General features: G+C 41.4%; 1 protein-coding gene across 1 annotated transcript; it reads left to right on the top strand.

Moving 5' to 3' along the window:
* The first annotated feature begins 1,240 nt into the window (after window positions 1-1,240).
* Window positions 1,241-19,097, top strand: esyt3 (extended synaptotagmin-like protein 3). The gene is made up of 23 exons (XM_054788009.1): window positions 1,241-1,700; window positions 3,387-3,428; window positions 4,403-4,537; window positions 4,615-4,691; window positions 4,770-4,839; window positions 5,930-6,019; window positions 6,094-6,149; window positions 6,253-6,373; window positions 6,470-6,646; window positions 7,426-7,508; window positions 7,695-7,743; window positions 7,866-7,955; window positions 8,294-8,356; window positions 8,442-8,498; window positions 10,494-10,565; window positions 10,662-10,748; window positions 10,850-10,999; window positions 11,735-12,069; window positions 14,440-14,538; window positions 17,537-17,668; window positions 17,806-17,911; window positions 18,053-18,102; window positions 18,688-19,097. Exons 1-23 carry the CDS (start codon window positions 1,353-1,355, stop codon window positions 18,737-18,739), a joined length of 2,541 nt encoding a protein of 846 aa, XP_054643984.1. The 5' UTR covers window positions 1,241-1,352; the 3' UTR covers window positions 18,740-19,097.
* Window positions 19,098-20,590: the final 1,493 nt, after the last annotated feature.

Here is a 20,590-nt window from a genome sequence, read left to right as displayed (position 1 = left end):
GTGCCAAGTGAATTTGTAGCAGTTCTTTACTTTACTAGGCCTCACCAATGGGTGCAGGTTAGGCTGTAGATGGATTAAAAAAAACAATCCTATTGACACCAGGGGTGGTATTAGTATTGGCACGATACCAGCGTGCTTAAATGTATATTCTTCAGTTCTCTTCTACATTTAATACAAGTGCATCTGAATAAATTCAAATATTGTACAAAAGATATTTGATTTCTGGAGTTCATTTTGGACTAAGAGGCTGCATGGTGGCCTAGTGGTTAGCATGTTGACCACACGGTCAGGAGATCGGGAAGATCTGGGTTTGAATCTCCCATTGGGCATCTCTGTGTGGCGTTTGCATGTTCTCCCTGTGCGTGTGTGGGTTTTCTCCGGGTACTGGAGACTCTAAGTAGTCTATAGGTATGAATGTGAGTATGAATGATTGTTTGTGCTGTGATTGGCTGGCGACCAGTCCAGGGTGTACCCCGCCTCTCGCTCCGGCATACCCCCGCAACCCTAGTGAGGAAAAGATGGATGGATTTTGGACTAAAGAGACCAATTAAAGGCATAGGACGTTTTTGCAGTTCATTTGCTGATTGGAGTGCAAACCGGTAGTTTACAAGATTGAGTTTGACAATTGTTTCGCATTTTATGAGCTACTGAATTTAGTTTGTTTTTTAAAAATTAGCTGTAAACTATAATCATTATTAAAAAAACAAAACAAACAAAAAACCTACGGAATATGTTTTTCACTCAGTTTTAAATATTCTAATTTATTCAGATGCATATATGCGCATTGTTACATTGTTGATTTTTTAAAAATGTATATATTCTTTAAATTTCAGGGAATAACTTGTTGGACACATGAGAGGGGCAAAAAGACAATGATTTGAATCAGATTTGAGACTTTTGTTTACGTGTTTTTCATTACTGACTAAAAAATTGTGTGTAATAAAAGGGAATAAGGGAATCATTTTATTATTTTTGTTGATATTGTTACATTGTGTAATTTATATCATGAAATTGTTCACAAATAGGTTTCTTGGTATTTTTTGTATCTCTGATCAACACATTTAAAGGCAGTAATCACAAAATCATTGATACAATGATGCTGATAAAATTCATGTAAAAGGCTCAGTATCAGCATCGGTATTTGGTATCGAATCGACACCCAAAATGTGGAGTATCGCCCACCGTGAGTGCAGGTGTGTCCACATACCTCCCCGTGCTCTCCAACGCGGAAGTGTTTCAGTCTACTTTCACGCTGCACTCAAAGCATATCATGGCGTCCAAAAGCAAGTTCTGACAAGGCCCGGTACCAGCTGTATTTTATATGTCATTTTAAACCTCCTGCTTGCGTCCTGATGTCTTCTGATGAGTATCCAAGCGCCCCGGTGGAAGGGCTCGACCTCGGCGATAAACTGTCCTTCCACGGCAGCTCGGAAAAACTGAGCCCATCTACTGTCAACCGCATTCTGACAGAATTCCTGATGTATTTCATCCGGAGTATAGTGGTCTTCTACCCCGTCTATATAACAGGATACCTGGGCCTCAGCATCAGCTGGGTGCTGCTGTGCATGCTGATGGTCACTTGGTGGAAGAAGAATCGACAGTGGAAGGATTCCAGGATCGGAACCGCCATCGACTTTGTGGATAATGAAACGGAGGTGGTCAACACGGAGCTGAAGAACTCCCTACAGATGGCAACATGGGTACGTAAAGTACATCGCTTAAGAATTGGACCTGTCAGAAAAGCCATTTCAGTAGGGAGTTGACAAGTATTTTCTGACCATTTTACTTTATTTGCATGGCATTCCAGAGTTGGGCAGATCCTCAGCCTAAACTATTGAAGTGCAGCACCTCTACCACACCCACTTAAAGAAATTACATTTTACACATGGCCAAAAAAGACACACACGCACAAATATTTGGTTGGACCACCTATAGCTTTGATTATTCTTATATTCCGTTTTCGAGGCCTATAATACATTGAATTTTTTTTTTCTTTTTTACCGTGACATGGTTCAACTGTCATCTGCGATCTTCTTCAGAAGAAACCTTAAAATCATCAATATCGTATAATTGTAAAACAAATAACCACATCTTCGGGACAGAAACAAACATATACAAACGGTGGCGACTGATGACACCATCAATTGTGATGAGGGAACATTTCTTGGGACTCTCTCCTCCTGAGTCCACCAAGCAGTGGGGGGCGTGGCCAACTTTCAGGGCCATAGGAGGTACAGCTGATAAGCGACGCCTCACAGTGGTCCGCCGATCCTGCACATGACAATTGAAACATCCATCCATCCATCCATCTATGCCGCTCATCCTCACTAGGGTTGTGGGGGTATGCTGGAGCCTATCCCAGCTGACTTCGGGCAAGAGGCGAGGTACACCCTGGACTGGTGGCCAACCATTAACAGTCACTTTCATACCATTTAGAGTCGCCAATTAACCTAACGAAGATTCGTCCGCAGTCAAAACATTCATCAATCCATTTTCTATGCCACTTGACCTCATTAGGGTCGCGGGGGTATGCTGGCGCCTATCCCAGCTGACATTGGGCGAGAGGCGGGGTACACCCTGGACTGGTTGCCAGCCAATCGCAGACAATTGAAACACGTCTAGGCAAAAAAAAAAAAGGTAATCTAATATAGTAATCCCTCATTTATTGCAGTTAATTGGTTCCAGACCCAACCGTGATAAGGTCATGGTAATAATGGAAAACGTTATTCTTAAATATACTATAATGCAAGAAACATACAGTATATAGTACTTCTAAGTATGAAGATTAAGACATTTTTTTTAGATGTGAGATTTGGACCACTGCAGTGTTTCCTCACTGTTCTTCTACTTTTTATAATGCATTGGACCAGACCTGTCAACACATGCATTTGTGAATAAGGTCTACCAGAATTTGTACCAATTTCCACCGATTTTCTTGCTTAGAACTGAGATTGTGCAGCCCTAGCGCTCATCTACAATGTACATGGTTCGAGTGTTCACTGCGTGTTGTCAGGTTTCAAATTCACTGTGAGTGTTGTGTGTGTTATTGAAGTCATTAACTCGTTTTTTTTTTAATGAATTTGAACACGTCCAGCAGGTTCCCTGAAGGTGATTCCAAACATCTATTTCTAATTCTCAGTTTTGATACTGCCAAAAAACAGCTGTGGTAAGCCCTAAAGAATATTGATCTGCCATTCCTCATCGATTTGAAGTCAAATTTGACAAATGGGTGAACAAATGCATTCATAATTGGGCTTGATTCTGTACATACATTCTAATCTAGAAGCTATCTTCATTATTATCTTTGTCATCCTGCATGCCACAATCCAGTTATGTGATTAATGAGACGACACGTCCAACTTAATTGTGTGTTTTTTTTTTCAAAGATCCATTTCACTGATATGGAGAAAGTCGAGTGGGTTAACAAGGTAAAGTATCAAAACACCTATTTTGCATTTCCCAATCCATACTTTAAACTTAAAGGGGCTTTATTTGACTTCCAGCACTGTGACGGGACAACAAAACATTTGGCCTTTTGCCATTTGAGCTCATGTGAAGGCTGCTGATTTTTAAAGGCCATTCATAGCAGTTTGTTTAGTCTTTTTTTAAATTTTTTTTTAAAAATTTTTAAGGGACATTGTTTCTATTTTAACATAATTTGACATAATTTAGTCAGCTGGCTAATTCTACGGAGCCAACCCTTTTGACATAGAAGATGGCAAAAAAAAAAGAAAAATACGGCGTATAGTGCAAAACCATGCAGCACCAGAAGTTCCGTTAATGGTAAGAAATATTTGATTTATTATTGCTTAGCTTCGGTATAACAACGTTATTAAAGAGAATAAATTCAGAGGCTTATTATATTCTAAAATGGTTGGTCTTGCTTAAAAATGCACGCATTTAGTTGGATTCAATGTTACAAAAATATTATATGGCTCTCATGGAAATACATTTTAAAACGTGGCTTTCATGCCTCTCTTTGCCAAAAAGGTTCCCGACCCCTGCCTTAGGGGCTCCGTACCCAGGACTACACCCACAAGAACAAACATAATGAATAATCCCATTCATTATCTTGTGTTGGATGTTATTGGGTTGCGCAAGCAGTCATAATGTTGCTCTAAGCTTATTTAAAATAAAATCTAATTTGAGATTCTTGAGGTTCTGTATCTCAGATCGTGTCACAAGTCCTCTGGACAGAATCTATACCTGGCGTTTACTGAAACAGCCAAATCCGTTTTGAATTAAAATCTCATCCCTGATGATTGATTTGCTGAATGTCAATTAAAATGCTTTAAATTCTGTCACTATAAATTGCTGCCTGTGTTTTTTTCTTCAGTATAAAATCAAAGTGAGTTATTGCTGCTCAGTGAAGCTTATTTCATATCTTCTAATAATCCTTAAGGTGTTGGAGCAGGCGTGGCCTTTTTTTGGGATGTACATGGAGAAGCTCCTTCGAGAAAACATTCAGTCGGCCGTCCAGCAATCCAGCTCGGAGCTCAAAACATTCACTTTTACCAAGATCCACTTTGGACACATAGTGAGTTGAAACTCATCTAACCCAGGTCGAACTATTACGCCGTTCATCCATTAGTGATAACATGTTCCCAATTGCAGCCGCTCCGGATCACTGGAATGAAAGCATACACCCATGAAGTGGATCACAGAGAGGTGGTTCTGGACATGAATATCAGGTTGGTTTGACATATCGTGTCATGTCGTAATGTACAGTATGGATCCTTACTTTCTTACATGTTGTTTTTGTTATGCAGTTACGAGGGTGATGTGGACATCGACGCAGAATTGAAGTCTGCAATCACAGCTGGTGTCAAGGGACTCAAAGTAAACGTCCCATCATTTTATTTGCATGTGAACCACGCATCAGCTGCTGACAGTATACAGCACCTTCCAGTGTTTCCTCAATCATTATATTAGAAGTTCAAGTTAATTTCATTATTATTTAATATAGCAACAAATTACAACAGAGGTACACTCAACAAAATTAGAACTTTTAGTTTTCTTGCTGTCTTTCATGAGCTGAACTCAGAGATCTGAAAGTTTTTCTATGCACACAAAAGAAAAGAAAATATTGGCTACAATAAAAGGCCAAAACGCAATGCGCAGTTTAGCTGTATTGGGAGTGTATTGAGTGTAAGGATACCTGTTAGAATATCTTTAATGTAGGTCCGTAGTCTATGTCAACGGAAGTCTATGTCACGTCATTGTTCTTTTGTGAAACATCGTAAATATTGTACTTTCACGACCACATGTCATAAGTGAATTTCCGTGAAGTATGAGTCAATATTTATAAACAGAATATTTTCGTAGATAGAGCATAGAAAACCTGCTTTATGACTTTGTAAATATGTTTTTTTTTTACCATTATTAGAACCCTGTAGACATGAAATAACACTCCTGTAGTCACCTTTATACTCCTAATATTCTTTGTTTACACCACATCGTGCAACACTAATGTACAGGCTACGCGACCACTGCCAGGACATAAGAGACGGCCGCCGCTCATAGCATATAGCAAGCTACCGAGCTAACTAGTTAGCCTCCAATTTATTTGTTCTAAACTTAAGGAAGTGTTTCAAACGGAGTGGGGAAGAATCAAAACATACCACTTCCACACGGAATGAGAAGAGAGCTTTTTTTTATGTTGGACATGCCATGGCTGACTCCATGCAGTGTGAAGGCAATGTTGTCTAAGGTAATGTCTCATCAATGTAACATTACTGATGCCCAGTGACCAGAATACTGCATATAACTTGTTTTTCAATGTTTTTTGACTATTCATAGTCCATAATTAATTTTTGAAAAAACACGAGAGAGGGAGGGATGTAGCAAGGGACTGCTGTATTGTGTTTGTCAAGATCATCAAATATAATTGAAGGGGAAAAGGTTACCGCAAGTGTTTTAAATCTTCCAGCTTCGGGGGATGATCCGAGTCATTCTGGAGCCACTCATTGGTCAAGCACCACTCGTGGGAGGGGTCACCTTCTTTTTCATTCGCCGCCCTGTGAGTCCCTACAGCTGTGTGTGTGACACCTTCACGTGTGCCATTATCAACGTTGAACCTTTATGTTCTTTCAGACCCTTGAAATCAACTGGACTGGCATGACAAACATTTTAGACAGCCCCGCCTTCAGGTGTGTTCTTACTTCTGGCTCTTCAGTCTTTATTTGGCCTCCCTCCCATCCCTGCAGCATTTGCATGTTTTAGAGCGCTCTCACCTCATCTGCATACTTTTAGTTCCTTGTCTGAGGGGACCATCATGGACATCATTGCCTCTCTCATGGTGTTGCCCAACCGCATGTGCTTTCCGCTTATTGACCAAGTGAAAGTGGACCAGATGAGGTTTCCACTGCCTCGTGTATGTTAGTAATAAAGCAATAACATATTCTTCTAAAGCAAATCACTGAAGAATGATATGAATGAATGAACTTTGATTTCCAATGCGGCTCTTTAGGGGGTGGTGAGAGTCCATTTACTGGAGGCCAGAGACCTGGTGGCCAAGGACACGTACATGATGGGTTTGGTGAAGGGCAAGTCGGACCCCTATACAACTCTACGTGTCGGAGACCGAAGTGTCAAGAGCAAGACTGTCAAAGAGAATTTGCATCCGAAATGGGGGGAAGTCTATGAGGTAGAATAATAATACATTACAGGTGGTCCTCGGGTTCTGTTCCTAGGCTGTGATCTAAGTCGGGTTTTGGTGCAAGTCAGCTTTTAGACCAGCTTTTAGACCAACACATGAACGACATACTGTAGAAATTTGGAAAATTATTGTTGAAATAATTCTAAATAATTTTTGGCTAACGGTGAAAATTTCTGCCAAAATGTTGCCTCTGTTTGCGTACATCTTCCGGTCAGTGTACAGTAAGGTGTGCGTTTTGTTGCGTTATTAACACACAGTGTGAACCCAACTGTGTTCTTAAGGTATTTTTTATCATAAACCCTGCAGCTTAAACAACAATGTGGCTAATTTATGGCTAAGAGAACTACAGTTCCCATGATGCTTAGAGCACTAATTCATGAAGTAGTAAATTGAAAGTAAAGTGGACGCTAATATCACATTTTGAAGTCTTATGCAGCGATTGTGTTTTATCTGACAAATCTTAAGTAAGTTTGATCAAGTATAAAATTACTATAACTTCTGCGTGGACTGCTTGGACCATGGCAGCTGTTGAACTCCGATGGTAAAAACGCACCTCAATTCTCACTCATCGGAGCTAACGAGTGGTGCTGGAAACACAGAGTGTTGGTAGAATTTCAAGGTTTATAGTGTGTCTATGTATAGATACACTATATATTTGGTGACACTAGCCGCTCATTTTGAAAATGTTTCAATTGATTATCAGTTTTTTTACACAAGGTTGTAGTTTAAATATTTGGTTTAGGAACATGTTTTCTGCTTATGTGCAGTTTGTTGTCCATGAAGCCCCTGGCCAAGAACTAGAGGTGGAGATATTTGATGAAGATACGGACAAAGATGACTTCATTGGAAGGTAAGAATGCGAAAGTGTTGTGAATAAAAATCAGAGTCCTTAACATTAATAAAAGGTTTCATTAAATTACAGCAAAAAACATATATGCATGTGATTTCATGTTTAAATCTTTGTAGTACAGAGAAGGTATGTGTTATGTACTTCTACTGTGTTGTAATTCTTCATTGTTTGTGCTTTCTGTGTAAGGTATCACCTCGATCTTGGAGAAGTAAAGAAGCTGAAAGAAATGGATCAGGTTAGCTTTTTATCTCTTAAAATAATGTGTTCCAGCATGTTTTTTTTTTAAGAATGGAAAAAGCTGCTTATTCAGTATAAACAGTATATTTTCTTTTTGGTGTGTCTCACTCTTATTTGTAGTGGTTTCCTCTTGAGGGTGTTCAACATGGAGAAGTTCATCTGAAGCTTCATTGGCTTTCACTTCAAAGTGACTCCACTTTGCTGAAGGAGGTACTCAGCTGCCTTAATGTTGTTCACGCAGTTACATCAGCGCTCTTTAAAGTGTTGCCTTTAGATGAGAGTCTAAAATACCACATGAAAGCAAAAGAATCTAAATTTTAAAAAAATGCACAAATGGAGGAAAACCATGTCAACAAACTCTGGTGAAAGTCACAAGTACCGTATTTTCAATTGTACTAAATTGTAATTAACAACCCCCACTTAATTTAGCATCTGCTTCACTGCAAAAACACAAATTATTCATTTTCTATATGATTGTAAATACATTTAGACAGTATGGTGATAAGTCATACAAGATGATGTTTCAACATGAATTCAATACTTTCCAGTGTGCTGATGGCTATGCCTGTGCAATGCTTGCAGTATATCTGGACAATGCCTCAAACCTGCCTGTAAGTATCTTTCAATATGGCGTACGAGAATTCATTGACCAATGACCGACAAAGATGTGAACAGTATTCATGTACTTGTCTATAGAAAGACCTCCGTGAGATTGAGCATCATCAGAAAAAGAAGCATGAACGAGAAGCTCGGGTAAGACAATTGTAATGTTTCAGTTGCGGACTGTGATAAGATCGCAAGTAGTCCTTTTGCCTATCCACTACTGTTATATCAAGTTTCCTTTGTCGCATCTGTCAAGCTGGTATTTCCTGTCTGTCGACTGCATGTGTGTCATGTTTATGGGTGTGTAATTACCATCTGATGTTCTTGTTGCCACAATTCCTCTTTAGCTTTGATTTTTGCATTTTCAGGAAAATGATACATCCAGAAAATAAATGGCTTTTTAATAAGCTTAACTTAAGCAACTTAATGGATGTCATTCTAATGAATGCCATTTAGATAAGACAGTAATTAGGTTGGTTTTTTTGTTAAATTTCTGATTACTACTTGTCAAAACCAATGGAACATTATATGGCTTATAAAAGCAGTAATAAAAAAGAAAAAAAATATATATATATATCGAAATTATTTTAAACAGCTGAAATCTAATATACAGACAGGAAATCATCAGCTTTTTAAAGACAGGATGTACAGGTACCTCTCAAATTAGAATAGTTATTAAAATAAGCTATTTGATTTCAGAGACCATTTGAAAGCTCAGGAAGTTTTTACAATTAATCTACTGATTGGAACGTAAACCAGTAGTTTACAATATTAAACATTCACAGTTTTTCATGACATATGAATTTTTGATTAGCTGCCAGCAAAACTTTTAAGAAGTCAAATACAATTCTTTCAAGAAAAAGCCTTTACTCTGTGTGTAATGAATCAACAAAAGATAAGAGTTTTACTTTTTGAATGATACTATAGAAATACATTCACTTTTCAAAGATGTTCTGATGTATTGAGCTGCACCTGTACCTGTATATACCCTTGAACCTCTCAGCGCATGCCCTCATTATACTCCCATCTGCTGGCCATATACAGTACAAGCACAAGTACAGTTGTGTTTTTATCAAACCTAACTTTTTTTTGTGTCAATGTAAATGTATGTGGACTCACCATAAGGGAGAAACTCACTGAAAGTGAAAGTTATTTTATCATTGAAACACTATCAAACTTTGCTGCAACATGTGACAAATGTAAAAAAAAAAAAAAAAAAAAAAAAAAAAAAGCTCCTTAATAAGATGTTGCCTTTCAGGTTGTTTGGAGTACAGGCGCTCTGCTGGAATGTATGGAATCTGAGACTTCCCAACCTGTCTGCCTGAGGCCAAATGTTGATTTTTAAGTTTTGCTGATTGCGCTACGACAAAAAACATTTCCACTCATGCAATTCTGAAATGTATCTTTACATTTATGTTTCTGTTTCATGTATTTTTTATTTATTTATTTATTTGGTTGGCTGTTTTTTGGGGGTTTTTTTGTATTTGTTATTATTTATTATTATTTTTGTTGTATTTTGTATTATTCTATTTTTCATTTATCAAGGCAGTCGACATAGTAGCACTGGTATTAGTTGTTGTTGTTGTTATTATTATTATTATTATGATGATTATTATTCATTTATTTTTGCCATAATTTGTCATGTTCACAAATTGTTACATGAATAATAAGAGTTAATGCAATGCAAATAAATATAATTAATAATAAAGAGAAAATATGATGATGGCTTAATAACAAATATACTGGAGTAAAGATCTGACCGAAACATTGGCTATTATTTAATAAATAAATGCTGGATGTAGGTTAATCAGTAAGTAAGTTAGACACATAAAATAAGATTGGAAAAAAAGGTAAACAATTTTTCCAAAACAAAAAATGTAGTCTATTGTTGATGACTTTATTCATTGATTTAAACATTTATTTTTTTACTACTCATCTGGAACTCAATGTTGCACTTTGGTTTGGTTTGGTTTAGTTTGGTTTAGTTTATTTGAACATGAAGGTTACAATGGAATACATCTCATGAATCATTTTTTGGTGCACTTTTGCACCAAATGTAGATTAACAAGTGTTTGCTTTGGTATTAAATTATTTTGTCACATGAGAAAAATTCACTCACGTTTACCGATTTCGCTTTGTTCACAGCTCACAAGGAAGTCCACCGGTCCAAGCTCCTACGTGGAACTTTCCATTGCAGATGAACATCGAAAAAGCAAGGTACTTCCTACAATATGCACAATGTAGAAAACCCGCGTATCTTAGTTTTGTTATGAAATCACTTCCATCTGAAACCATCTGTACCCTTTTTCCCAGGTTGTATTCGCAAATAAAGACCCAGTGTGGGAAGAAGGCTTCACCTTCTTCGTTCATGATGTCAAAACACAGCAGCTTCTTATTCAGGTTTGCCATTTACTGCTTATATTCTAAATCGGTGTTTCCCAACCGTTCGGTTTAATTATCTACCCCATTATTGCTATCGACTGCATGCGCTCTTTTGCTAGGTCAAAGAAAACGAGAAGAAGACACAACTTGGTGTGCTCCGTCTGCCCCTCAGTCGCTTCCTCAACGTCTCCAACATGACACTCGACCAGCGCTTCCTGCTGGAGCAGTCTGGAGCAAATAGCCAGCTCAAAATGAAGGCCACTCTGAGGGTGGGCACTCACACATGACCATAAGTCGCAGAGTTCAGAACTTGGCATCGACCGATTCACATTTTTTCACTTCAGATCCGGTTCTCGATAATTGAATTTGGCCATGTCGCGCCAAAAGAGCATCGGCAAATGTAGCTAGAAGAATAGCAGCAAACGGCTGTCTCCACACACGCTCGAACTGATGCGTTCACGGCTTCACAGACAGTCGAACAACACAGCTTGGGTTGCTACATTAACATTTTTGCTGATTTTATACAGTATCAGGCTGTAAAAAAATCCTCTCTTCAGGCAAGTATGATATTGTAGCGACAGAAGTTTTGTGTTGTGTAGATGTTTTTTTTGTGTGGCCGTGAACGTGTCAGGCGGAGAGCGTGTGCGCGTGTGTGTGTGGAGACAGCTACGTTCGCTGATATTCTTTTGGCTACGTTCGATGACAAAATTAAAGCACAGATGTGGATCGTAAATCTATGCCGTTGGTGTCATCAATTTCTGATACCGATACTGGATCGAATCCGTATTCAGAACACAACACACCACCAATACGTCCCTAAACTAACAACTATTCAGCTGATCCAGAAGCAAACATTATTACTACCTCATTTAGCGCTATTTGTACAGTCCTAGTAGATACGTTGTTCCAGGCCCCTTTCTATGTAATCAGACAAGGGCCTGTTTGTACCCTTCTGTGTGTAATTTTTCTCAGTACCATTAACCAGTAACTCCATCCCTGTTAAGATCCTGACTCTGGAAAAGCCGCCGCCCAAAACGATCATCACTCCTCAAGTCAAACAGAGCAACCCAGGCGCTACTTCCGCATCCTCCACGTCAGCACTTCCTTCCAACACAAGTCCTGTCAGTCAAGCCTCATCTGCAGCCAAGCCAACCAATCCTCAGCCAGGCTTTACTGATGAATATTCAACACACCGGCGTGGTTCCTATCTGGCTTCCGAAACCTTGAGGCCGTCCCCAGCTGTAGCAAACATGCGGCGCTACGATTCCCACAGCCTTCTGTCAGAGAACTCACTGGCTTCATCCCGCTTTGATCTGGCAGATGGAGCCTCATATCCAGAGTGAGCTTGTGGTGTTGTTTTGTTAATCATGAAGTGGTTTGAGAACATTTTAAATACAATGGAACCTCTGAAGTTGAACACAATTCCTTCCAGGACCCTCAAGCTTGGGCTTGTTTATATTTCAAAACACAGGAAACACAGTATTGGATCCAGATACAGTCGTTCCTCATTTATGGTGGTTAATCGGTTCCAGGCTCGACTGTGATAAGTGAATTTCCGCAAAGTATGATCTCCTTATTTATGAATGAAATATTTTCATAGTTAGAGCATCGAAAACCTGTTTACAATCTTTTATGACCTTATATGATTTTTAATGTTGTTAGAGCCCTCCAGATATGAAACACACCTTGGTGTCACCTTTACACCCGTATTGCCTAATATAGTAGACATAATAAGAGAAAATAAGACACATAAGACATGTATTTACACAGAAAGACACACCTTGCAATCCTACTTGCACTTGTTGTTCCCAGCGTCACTCGTTCGCTCCGATGAGTGAGAAGTGAGATGCTTTTTTTCATCAGAGTTTGCAGTCCAAGCAGAAGCTGTAGTAATTGTACACTTGATCAAACTTACTTGAGATTTGTCAGAGCGCTATTAGCCTTAAGTAGGGATGTCCGATAATATTGGCCCACCGAGATTATTGACCCGATATTTGTCAGTCAATATTGGTATCGTTTTTTTTTCCCTATAATGAAAAGCGCCAAAGTCGCAACATTACTGAATTTGGTGCTAATGTGATGCCCCATGTAGTTAATACTTTACACCAGGAGATGAAGGACATTTGTAACTTTAATCTGAGCAACATTTGTGGGCGTGTTTCTATGCAGAGGAGTTTATCCCCGTGTGCGTACGGTAGTGAGCCCGCTCGCCATAACAGTCCACATGCAGCACACACTTGGGCCGATGCTTTGCATAACCGTGTTCGGTGTGGCAGGACATGGTGGGTTGTCAAAACACTGCTAATGGTGAGTGGGGTAGCGGGAATGTAAAAAAACACGGAAATAGACTGCTGATGCTGCTGATGCTGTATCCATTAGCTTCACAACAGATATGTGTTCATTCCACGACAGGAGATATATGATGTTACACATCGGTATTGGAATCGGAAATTGAGAATTGGACAATGTCAGCATGTCAGATATCGTCAAAAAAGCCAATATCGGACAATCCATAGTTTTAAGTGACTCTTGTCTTGACAGCCCTTTTTGAGGTTGATCCTTCTTTGGAACGACTTCCATGAAAAGCCACAAAAAAAGGAAAACAATCACAGTTGATCCTTTGATGATCGCTGAGCCGTGTTATATTGCAGGTGACATTGTTCATGACGTTGGTCTGAAAAATTGGTGTTGAATTCGGAATTGTACTGTATAACTGCAGACACTACAGATGTATTTAAGTTCAAAGGTTCCATTGTATTGGAAGATAGACTTCAACAAAGATGGCTAAACATTGCGTAGCTTAATGTATACATATACAGTCATACCTCTGTTATCACAGTTAAGCGATTCCAGACTGGGATAAGTGAATTTCCGTGAAGTAGGATTCCTTATTTATAAATGGAATATTTTTGGAGTTAAAGCATAGAAAACCTATTTAACACCTTCTAAATATAGGTTTTAACACAACTTAGAGCCCTCTAGACATTAAATAACACCCCTGTAGTCACCTTTACAGTCGTATTACCAATATAGTCAACATAATAACAGAAAATAAGACATAATATAGACCCACACATGTTAGCATTGGGAGAGTACTTTGTTTTCTTTTTTGTACTTTCAAGTACTTACAGTGGCTAATGTAATCTAGCGTTTTTAGAAAGTCACACAGTCTGACATTCTTTGAAAGTATGATTGCCAACCTTAACGCCAATAGGTGTGCTGAATTGCACACAGACCCCTCTCTTTCCCAAAGCAGCAACAACTGATTCACCAACAACATTAACAGCGAGGCGTGTTCACAAACATCAGAATTTAGAATGTCAGCATTACAACGTAAACAGGTCGTTACAGTAACATTACTGACACCTAGTGACCAGTGTAGAATACTACATACCAACGTGTCTTGCAGTGCATTTCCTATATTTGTATTTTAATTCATTTAGGCATTATTATGCTTGAAAATACAAAACAAATTGCATAAATATGCATATTTTTAAACTAATAGGCTGTATTCAACCATGAAATAGCATGATTTATGAATGAATATATTTTTGAAAACCGTGATAAAGTGAAGACTCAAAATTTGAGCCCCGATTTGGCAAGAAATGACTGTATAGTGTAATGTATATACAGTACATATGAGCCTAACTAAAATATCTTTCTGTATTTAATGTGTTTTAACATTTCTGCATGTTTATGATCACCACAGGGCCCTCCGTAAACATCGGGGTTCATTTGGGGAGATCAGCCTGACTGTGCGCTATGCCACACTGCGAAATAAACTTGTCATCATGGTTAACTCCTGCAGGTACATACCCATACACCACACACAATGCATTGCCAAAGATGAACACAATACCCTGTCGAATATTATGTATTCAAATAAGCAAGTAGAGGCATTCTTAAATTACTGTATTTGTTCATTCATTCCTTTTCTTCACTGCTTGTCCTCATTAGAGTCATGGGTGAGCTGGAGCCTATCCCAGCTCACTTTGGGTCAGGGGTGGGGTACACCCTGGACCGGTCACCAGTCAATCATAGCTCACATATAGACAAACATCGTTAGTCAGGTTCACACCTATGGACAGTTTAGAGCATGCATGCATGCATGTGCTTGGAATGTGGCAGGAAGCCAGAGAACCAGGACCCTCGACTGAAAGGCCAACATGCTAACCACTAGGCCACACAAAATTACAGTGTGTCAGAAAATGATGCAGTCTGTTATGTACACTGCTATAATAATTATAGTAGTAATTATATACACTACTCACAAAAAGTTAAGGATACATTATTGTATTGTATTGTATTTGTACTTTATTTATCCCACAGCGGGGAAATTCACTTGTTACAGCAGCAAGCAAGATACGCAAGTAAAGAATACATAGTGACATAGTGACTACAACATGGTTCAAGTGGTGCAGGTGTTGTAGAGCCTGACAGCGGTTGGTATGAAGGACCTGCGGAACCTCTCCTTCTGACACCGTGGGTGTAACAGTCTGCTAATGAAGGAGCTGCTAAGGAAACCCACAGTGTCATGTAGCGGGTGAGAGGTGTTGTCCATGATGGATGTCAGCTTAGCCAACATCCTTCTCTCCCCCACTTCCTCCACGGAGTCCAGAGGACCGTCCAGGACAGAGCTCGCTCTCCTGATCAGCCTATTGATCCTGCTCCTGTCCCTTTCCGTGCTGCCCCCTCTCCAGCAGCCCACAGCATAGAAGATGGCTGAGGCCACCACAGAGTCATAAAAGGTCCGTAAAAGAGTCCTGCACACACCAAAGGACCTCAGTCTCCTCAGCAGGTGGAGGCGACTCTGGCCCTTCTTGTAGAGGGCGTGGGTGTTGACGGACCAGTCCAGTTTGTTGTTAAGGTGAACACCCAGGAATTTGTAGCTGTCTACCAACTCTATGTCCGCTCCCTGGATGTTCACCGGTGTGAAGTGGGATGTTTTCCTCTGGAAGTTAATGATCATCTCCTTTGTCTTGCTGGTGTTGAGTTGCAGCTGGTTAAGCTCACTCCAGCTGACAAAGTCCCTGATGACCGTCCTGTATTCCAGATCATTCCCCTCTGAAACACAACCCACAATGGCTGTGTCATCAGAGAACTTCTGGATGTGACACTGTGTGGAGTTGTGTGTGAAGTCTGAGGTGTAGAGGGTGAAGAGGAAAGGGCAGAGCACCGTACCCTGAGGGGCACCTGTGCTGCAGAGTACCATGTCAGACACACGGTGACAGAGCCTCACATACTGTGGTCTGTTGGTGAGGTAGTCTATAACCCATGCAGTCAGGTGTTGGTCTACTCCCACACTCTCCATCTTCACTCTGAGTAGTGATGGCTGGATGGTGTTAAAGGCACTGGAGAAGTCAAAAAACATGACCCTCACAGCGCTCCCGCTGTCCTCCAGGTGTAGCAGTGATCTGTGCAGCAGGTAGATCACTGCGTCATCCACTCCGATCCGAGGTCGGTAAGCAAACTGCAGGGGGTCCAGCTGAGTGCCCACTAGGGGTCCCAGGTGCTGCAGGATAATCCTCTCCATGGTCTTCATCAGGTGAGAGGTCAAGGCAACAGGCCTGAAGTGGTTAGGCTCCTTGGGACGCGGTGTCTTTGGTATCGGGACCTCACCGGAGGTCTTCCACAGGGCCGGGATTTTCTCCAGGCTCAGGCTGAGATTGAACAAGTGCCTGAGAACTCTACGGAGCTGGTCAGCACAGTCCTTGAGGATTCTAGGGCTGATGCCGTCCGGTCCCGGGGCCTTCCTTGCCTTGATCTTCTTCAGCTGACTCCTCACCTGATCATCAGTCATGGAGAGGGGGGTAGAGGATGGCTGGGATGGGGATGTGGGGGTGAAGAGTGGTGAGTTGGTAGGGGCGGGAGGGGGGGCAGACTCAAATCTGTTGAAAAACAGATTGAGTTCATCTGCCCAGATCTTGTCCCCACTGGCTTGGTCTCTCCCCACTCCTTTACCATGGCCTGTGATGGTCTGCAGGCCTCTCCAGACTTCCCTGGCATTATTTTCCTCCAGCCGCTTCTCCAGTTTCCTCCTGTAGCAGTCCTTCCCCTTCCTGATCTTATGCCGGAGTTCCCTCTGGACTCTGCACAGCTCCTCCTTGTCCCCCGAGTTGAAGACCCTCTTCTTGTTATTCAGCAGGGCCTTAATCTCAGAGGTCACCCCGGGTTTGTTGTTGGGAAAACACCGCACCAACTTGGAGGGCACAGTGTTCTCCACACAGAAGTTTTTTATTCCGCTTTCAGGTGAAATTTCAAGATGAACCTACAATGCGTGATATTATTTACAGAGGAACTTAATTTTGACTAATAAGCTTTCTGAATGCACTTGTCCAACTGTTCAGTGTTTCAGTACATTTTTCACTTGTTCTCTAACAAGGAGCTGATCGAATAAATTTACAACAGGTTTGTGATCCATAAAATGATCCAATACAGTTAAACTTCACATTTTTATTGTGGGCAGCCTAAGGCACACCTGTGCAATAATTATGCTGTCTAATCCGCATCTTGATATGCCACACTTGTGAGGTGGTTGAATTTTGAATGCTCACTGCTTTGTGAACAATATTTGAGTGAATACGATATTTTATGTGCCTAGAAAAAGTTTGACATCTTTGAATAGAGCTCGTGAAAAATGGGAGCAAGTGTTGCATTTATATTTTTTGTTCAGCGCCCCTCTCCTTATTATTAAACAAAGTAAATAGCCTTATTTAGGAGTTTAAATAAGCTCCAAAGCTGTAAACCTAGAGGGCACACTGAATTTGCAGTGAAAATGACCTGTCACATTTAATCGCTGTCCACAGGGACCTCTTCCCCTGTAGTGAAAACGGCACAGACTCCTATGTGCGCCTGTATTTGCTGCCAGACCAAACCTGGCGACACCGTAAAAGGACCCATGTCAAAAAGAGGACCGTCAATCCGATCTTTGATGAAAAGTAAGCTCTTGGGCTTTGATGTTAAAAATAACCTATGAACTGATGAAAGGCAAGGTGTTATGGAATAGCACTACTGAATATTCTGTATTCAAGGCTCGGACTGTGTGTGGTGATATTCCTCTTTTCTTTCATCACAGGTTTGAGTTTAATGTGTCCCTTGAGGAGGCCCAAACTCGCACATTGGATGTGGCAGTGAAAAACAACAAGATGTTGCACAGGCGGGAAAGAAAGGATATTGGAATGGTAGGCTATCACAAATAGATCATGTGGTTTTAGTCCTGACAAGCTTGTTAAATGTGGTTCAATGAGGTCACAATAGATGAAGTATGTTTACATGTTGCTTGCATTCACATTCACATACCTAATGGTGTGTCCTGCCCATAGGTACACGTCGTTCTTTCCCAGCTGGATTTAGTCAAAGGAGTCAAAAACTGGTATGGTTTACTTTCTTCAACTTAATGCTAAATGTTTACTGATTTTTAGCACTCACTCTTTTCACTGTTTCATGACATGTAGTGTATCTCACAAAAGTACATCTGAGCAATCACTTTTATTACAGCATATGAAAATAAAATATACTCTTGGGGCAATATTAAAACTTGCGTAAACTGTAGAGTAGTCAGTGTGCGGCTTGTATGGCAACACAAATGCGTACCAAGAAAATTGTCCTGCCGAGAGTCAAGCGAGGTGGTAGTACCATCATTGCCTGGGTATGCATAAGTGCTACTGACACTGGGGTGCTGTGGTTCATTGAGGGGAAACATGAATTCCAACATCTACTGTGTATCTAATTTAGGCTGTATTCAACCACAAAATAGCAATGATTAACTAATTAATATATTTTCGAAAAACCGTCAGAGTGATGATGGGAAATTTGTAATTGTATTTCTTAAGAAATTGTATTTCTCTTAAGATATAATTAATAAAATAGCTTAAATGGTTGTGTGTGTGTGTGTGTGTGTGTGTGTACTCACTCAAATGTTCATCTTTTTAATAATTGTTTTTTTTTTCTTCACAAGGTACAAGCTCATGTTACAAGGCATGATGACACCAAGCACGTCGGGGCTATAAAAGTCCAGCTCTTCAGCTGTACTGCAAGTTTACAAAAGGTGTATTAAAATAAATGAATGGACACGACTGTTTCATTTGCTTTATGTTTGAAATGAAAAACTACCAAATGCTGTCAGTGACATACTGTATGCTGACATACAATGAGCCATATGCTCCAATTCTGTAGCTGTAAATGTAGACGATTTCATTTGACAAGCAGGAACCTGGTTAATGTTACAAGTGTAAACTTTTCTACTAGTTCACCGGATGCTGAGAGTCATGAATGTTTGTATTTCTGCTGTTTAGATCAAGAGCTTTTATCAGGACCCAAAAGGGGGTCATGGACAGCTATTCACCAATGAAAAATAAACTATTTAATATACAGTGTATGGAGTATGACTTGTTTTATTATTTTGAATATATATATATATATATTGTGGTGCCAGGAAGAAGGAGTCGTAGGCGGAGTTATTGGAACAGCAACTGGCAACATTTATTTCCCTGCTCCTCTCGAGCTTACAACCTGACAGAGCGAAATGCACATGTCTCCCTACTGCAAAGACAAGGGTCCCTCAACCATAAGGGCCCAGGTGAAACTGCGACTGACATAAAGTTCCTAAGGGTGAATTATGTCCAACATGCGCCACACAAGCCCCCCCAGAATTCACCCATACGCAAAATCAGCATAGGTAGGAGGCACTACCACCCGACCCCGACGCGTACGCCGTGGGGAGGCGGCAGGTGCGGAAGGTCGGGGGGAAGAGACTCGCGGCGGCCCCAAGGCGGAGGGGGAAGGAACCGACGAATCCGTTAACTCCACCCGACGCCGACCAGGGGGACGACCCCGGCGGGGAGGTACTGCAACCTCCGACGGCAGAAAAGGGTCCAAACACGCAGGTTTAACTCTGTCCAGTGAGACAGTTTCCCTCCGGCCCCCAATGTCCAACACTAAACATTTGTCCCTGTGCTCCAGAATCCTATACGGGCCGTCGTAAGGTGGCCGCAAGGGCCCGCGATGCGCATCGTGCCGGAGAAAAACGAATTTCGCCGAACGCAAGGAAGCCGGAACGCACACATCGGGCACGCAGTGCCGCGAGGTCGGGACCGGGGCAAACCTGCCGGCGAACTCCAACAGGTCAGCCCTTTGACTCGCGGCCGACCATGGAACGGTCGCTTCAGACACAAAATCTGCGGGGACACGCAACACCTGGCCGTAAACCAACTCTGCGGAAGACGCCCGCAGATCTTCCTTGGGTGCACACCTGAGACCTAGCAGCACCCATGGAAGCCGATCTACCCAGTCCCCGTCACATAAAGACGCACGAAGTGAAGCTTTCATGGAACGGTGAAAACGTTCGCACAGCCCATTCGCCTGCGGGTGATAAGCGGTGGTGCGGTGCAGTTTAACTCCCAAGCTGCCGGCAACAGCGCCCCAAAGCTCGGACGTAAACTGCACGCCTCTGTCTGACGAAAGGTCAGAAGGTGTTCCAAAACGTGCCACCCACGTACCAATAAACGCCCGCGCTATGTCCGCCGTGGACGTGGACGACAGTGGAACGGCCTCGGGCCAACGTGTGGTCCTATCAACCATAGTGAGCAGATGCGTGAACCCCTGTGACTCGGGCAGCGGCCCAACCAAGTCAATATTGACGTGGTCGAAACGGCGCTCAGGTACCTGAAAGGTTTCGAGGGGCATCTTGATGTGGCACTGCACCTTGGCTCGTTGGCAAGCAACGCAGGAATCGGACCACGCCAGCACGTCCTTCTTGAGACCACGCCACACGAACTTTTGGGACACCAGTCTTGCGGACGGTTTACGACCCGGGTGGGAAAGACCATGTACCGCATCGAACACCTTGCGCCGCCAGCGTG

The sequence above is a fragment of the Dunckerocampus dactyliophorus genome, chromosome 9 (assembly GCF_027744805.1).
Source record: "Dunckerocampus dactyliophorus isolate RoL2022-P2 chromosome 9, RoL_Ddac_1.1, whole genome shotgun sequence".
NCBI lineage: Eukaryota > Metazoa > Chordata > Actinopteri > Syngnathiformes > Syngnathidae > Dunckerocampus > Dunckerocampus dactyliophorus.
Note: the sequence above shows the minus strand (reverse complement) of the source record. Positions and strands in the feature narration are given on the sequence as shown.